The following is a 3,881-nucleotide window of genomic DNA, read 5'->3' on the forward strand; positions in this document are numbered from 1 at the left end:
TGATACATATCTTATGCTAGGCTAAACTATATCGCAATCTGGGCTGCTTCTGAAGAGAGTTGCCCCGCTAGGAGGGAGGAGGGGTGGAAATGTCAATCTTCCAGGGACTTTCTCATGCAGGCCGAGAGCACGCATCCTTCCCTCCCCCTTCCCCTTTTAAGAATCCCACAGTGAAAAATGTTTAGACCACGACAAAACAGGCTGCACCAATGGTGTGGGGAGGAGTCCAGGAAAAGGGGGCTGACCCGGAGAGCCACAACTGGAGTAAAAGAGCGAGGCGTGCGAGGAGAGCAGGGGACGCGGCTGCAACGCTTCTAATTCGTGTTGTGTTTGTTTTGCTTTTTCTCGCATGCATAATGAGGAGGCATTAAGATAGCATCCCGCGTTCTGTATTTAAGGCCAGACAGGAAAACAAACCGCGGCAGAAGGATGGCCGGCTGTGCCTACAGGACTTGTTGAAAAGAGCTGGAGAAAGCAGAGGAGATCCTGAGTGTGTACTCCTGCAACCCACTAAAGTTGAAGCTGGGTACGAGTGCAAGTTGGGCTGCTGTTCTGGAGTGCAGCCTCATTCCTGACCAGGACTTTGTAGGGGGTCACTTAGCACGGAATCCCCGTAGAATTGAAGAAAAAAAGCGGAAAAAGGAGCAAGTTGTTGGGCTGGCCGCCTCTATGTGAGCCGCGAGACGAGCCTGTGAAGCGGCTAGACTTCCCTGCAGTGACCGCTTCTGTGCCGAGGCGCTCCCGCGGACCTGTGAAGAAGGGCCGAGCCCCATGCGGACACTGTGCGTCCGGACCTCGGCCAGCTTTGCTCGGGGGCGGCGCTGTCCGCCCTCCCCATGGCCGGCGTGCGGGTGTTGTTGCTGACAGCCGTGCTGCTGGGGGCTGCCGCCGGGCGCCGGCTCATCTGCTGGCAGGCGCTGCTGCAGTGCCAGGGCGAGCCGGACTGCAAGTACGCCTACAGCCTGTACAGCGAGGCGTGTGAGTCCGTCCTACTGCAGCACGCAGACCTCTCCGGGGCCTCGCCTCCTCGCGGGCGCCGTTGCCCCAGCCACTGCATCTCCGCCCTCATCCAACTCAACCAGACCCGGCACGGCCCGGCGCTGGAGGACTGTGATTGTGCTAAGGACGAGAGCTGTCGCGCCACCAAGCACGCCATCGAGCCCTGCCTCCCGCGCACGGGCGCCTCCGGGGCCAGCGTGCTGGGCTGTACCGAGGCTCGGCGCCGCTGCGAGCGCGACGCCCGCTGCGGGGCCGCCCTGGGCCGCTACCTTGCGCACTGCGGCAAGCTCTTCAACGGGGTGCGCTGCGCGCACGAGTGTCTCGCAGTCATCCAGGACATGTTGTTGCTGCCCAAGGCAATGCTACTCAGCGAGTGCGTCTGCGACGGCCTTGAGCGGCCCATCTGCGAGGCGGTCAAGGAGAACATGGCCCGCCTCTGCTTCGGACAGGACACCGGAGCCTACCAGCAAGGGGGAGGCAGCAGCGGGGGCTCCTCGGACGACGACGACTATTACGGTAATGACGACGAGGACCTGCCGGCCCGGGAGGAGCCTAGGATCGTGCAAGACACCGGCTCCTCGGGCAGCCCCTCGTTAGCCTCCCCTTCGCCACTGCTGCTTCTGGCGGCATGGACCTTGGCGGCGTCCATCTTGTGCTCGTTGCTATAGCACGCGCGGATGCCGCCTGGACGACGCTTCTGCCTCTCAGTTGCGTGCAGCTGACACTTGCGGCGCTGCGCCCGACCTCTGACACGGAAGTACAATTGTGGCCTAACTTGAACTTTCACAATTGAACATGCAATAAAATGCCCAACGTTGTGGAGTGTCATGGCAGGAAACTGTCTATCTTTGTACTAAAAGTGAGAGAAGAGTCTGCCAAGCGAAGGTAACGTGTGGATTGTTGTTTTCTGCAGCTCTTGACAGCATCCGGGATGCCACTAACCTCTACTGCGCCTATTGTGACTTCCTAGAAACTACTTTTTCAAAAGTTTTCAACTGTGTCCTATGTATGGTTACACGTTTGCCCGACCTGTTTCTTTTTATTTGGTCTGTTACTTGTAGTTTAATGGGGTGCATTCTAAACATAAGGTTAAAAGTAGCTGACTGGAAAAGAAAGAAACAGGTTATGGTAAACCATTTACCTGGCCCGGGGCATCTTGAGATTTTGGCTTTCTTCACGGGTTTGTTAAATTGTGCCCTGGGACATTCAACGACTTGTGAAAGAATGAACTTAATTTTCAGTACTATGCAATAGGAACTTTCCAGGGGAATTGACCAGTTAAACTGTGTACTTTTTTGCCCTTATTTAAAATGATGTAATCGCTGCTTTTCTGCCAGCAGAGGATGAGTTACAAACCCCAAGTTGCTGCCTATAATCGTCCTTGTCTTTAATGATTCACTTACAATCCTGGATTATTTCTGTACAATGTATTTTGCCACTACCCACGAGGACAAACTGTTCAAATTGTCCCGAAAGAAAACTTTACATTGTTCCTTTGCAACGTTTGTTTAAGAAGAGCTCTGCACTGCCATATTTGAAAGACACTTTCATCTGATAAACTTGTAGCATAACATCCTGGGACGTTTTTTTATGGTATCCGCTCTTTCCAGGTGTTTGGCTCTGGTACATCTTTTATATAAGTATATATATAAGTAAATATTTAAAACTGGGGGGTTTTATCAGTGAGAACGCTTTTGTATATAAAATCCTATAAATTGTATTCTTTTGGGAATAATTTATTTAAAATAGAGTTTAAATCTACATCTTATTTTCAGGAAAATAATTAGTTTAATTCTTCTGTGAAAGGTACATATATGATTTGTAAGGGACACGAACAAGTGAAGTATGCTCTAAAAATGTACAGTGTATTTTATAGAAGCTCAAACTTTCGTATTTTTTGAGAGATTTTTATGTAAATGCATTTCAGATTTGTTTCAGCGCATTGTATTTTTATAGAAGATATACAGATGGCCCTTTTTATCTTTGGAAAAATATAATGGCTTTTGCTTTGAAGTGCACCATAGTAAAATAAGATATTTTAAACAACAAAACTGCCTTCGTTACTTTGTTTATAGACCGTAGATTCAGTGAGAAATGTTTTTCTGCATTTTGGAGCAAATCAGTTTTGCTGTGTGCCTAATACACGCTTGAGCAAACAGATTTTGCTCCAAACTAAATTTCCCCATTACTTTTGTTTTACACAATAGCAGAATGTTGTGTTATTCCTCTATACTTTGCTGCTTACGCAAGAAAAGCGGAGTAATTGCTGTTTAACTGGTCCATTTCTCATTATGTATACAACAACCATTCTAAAAGTCAAACTGCACAATTTTACTTTAGCAAAATCTTAAAATATCAACCACCTGCAATGCCTGTTGCCCCACTTTTCACAAACCAGCAAAACAGCCCTTGCAATACATGGTTTTCTCCGGTTTCCCCAGTGCGAACATTATGGAATGTTTACAAAGTGCCTCGTGGCCTTTTATTGAAACTCGAGAGGTGGACGCACTGAAAACCCTTTGATGTGAATTCGCGTTGTGTGATTTTTAATAGATGTTTACGATGGTGTGTGGCAGTCACTGAGTAGATGTGCTTTTCTCGCGGTGCGCTGCGCAAAGATTAGCTGGGTTTCAGAATGCATCAACAAATAATGTATATAATAAAACAGACGCGTCCGTAACGTGTTTGCAGAAGAGGCATGGCGCTGCAATGAAGCCCCCGAGCAAACAGCACGGACTTGTGATAATGTTGTCAAGGGATGTTGTGCTTGTGGGCTGATGCCTGGTGTTCTGCCAGGGCTACTGATCTACACTCAAACGCCCTTAGATAAATAATTACACTTTAAGCTGCGTCGAGTGCTGATACACTTGACCTTGTAAATA

At 48.8% G+C, this 3,881-nt stretch overlaps 1 protein-coding gene across 1 annotated transcript; it reads left to right on the top strand.

Annotated features, from left to right (window-relative positions):
• The first annotated feature begins 220 nt into the window (after positions 1 to 220).
• Positions 221 to 3,050, top strand: GAS1 (growth arrest specific 1). The gene has a single exon (XM_085632919.1). It carries the CDS (start codon positions 837 to 839, stop codon positions 1,665 to 1,667), a length of 831 nt encoding a protein of 276 aa, XP_085489045.1. The 5' UTR covers positions 221 to 836; the 3' UTR covers positions 1,668 to 3,050.
• The last annotated feature ends 831 nt before the right edge of the window (positions 3,051 to 3,881 follow it).

This window comes from Triturus cristatus, chromosome 2_1 (genome assembly GCF_964204655.1).
Source record: "Triturus cristatus chromosome 2_1, aTriCri1.1, whole genome shotgun sequence".
Classification (NCBI taxonomy): domain Eukaryota; kingdom Metazoa; phylum Chordata; class Amphibia; order Caudata; family Salamandridae; genus Triturus; species Triturus cristatus.

Bases quoted from the DNA above. Each gene is read 5' to 3' on its own strand.
- GAS1 (XM_085632919.1), top strand. From the start codon at position 837: ATGGCCGGCGTGCGGGTGTTGTTGCTGACAGCCGTGCTGCTGGGGGCT.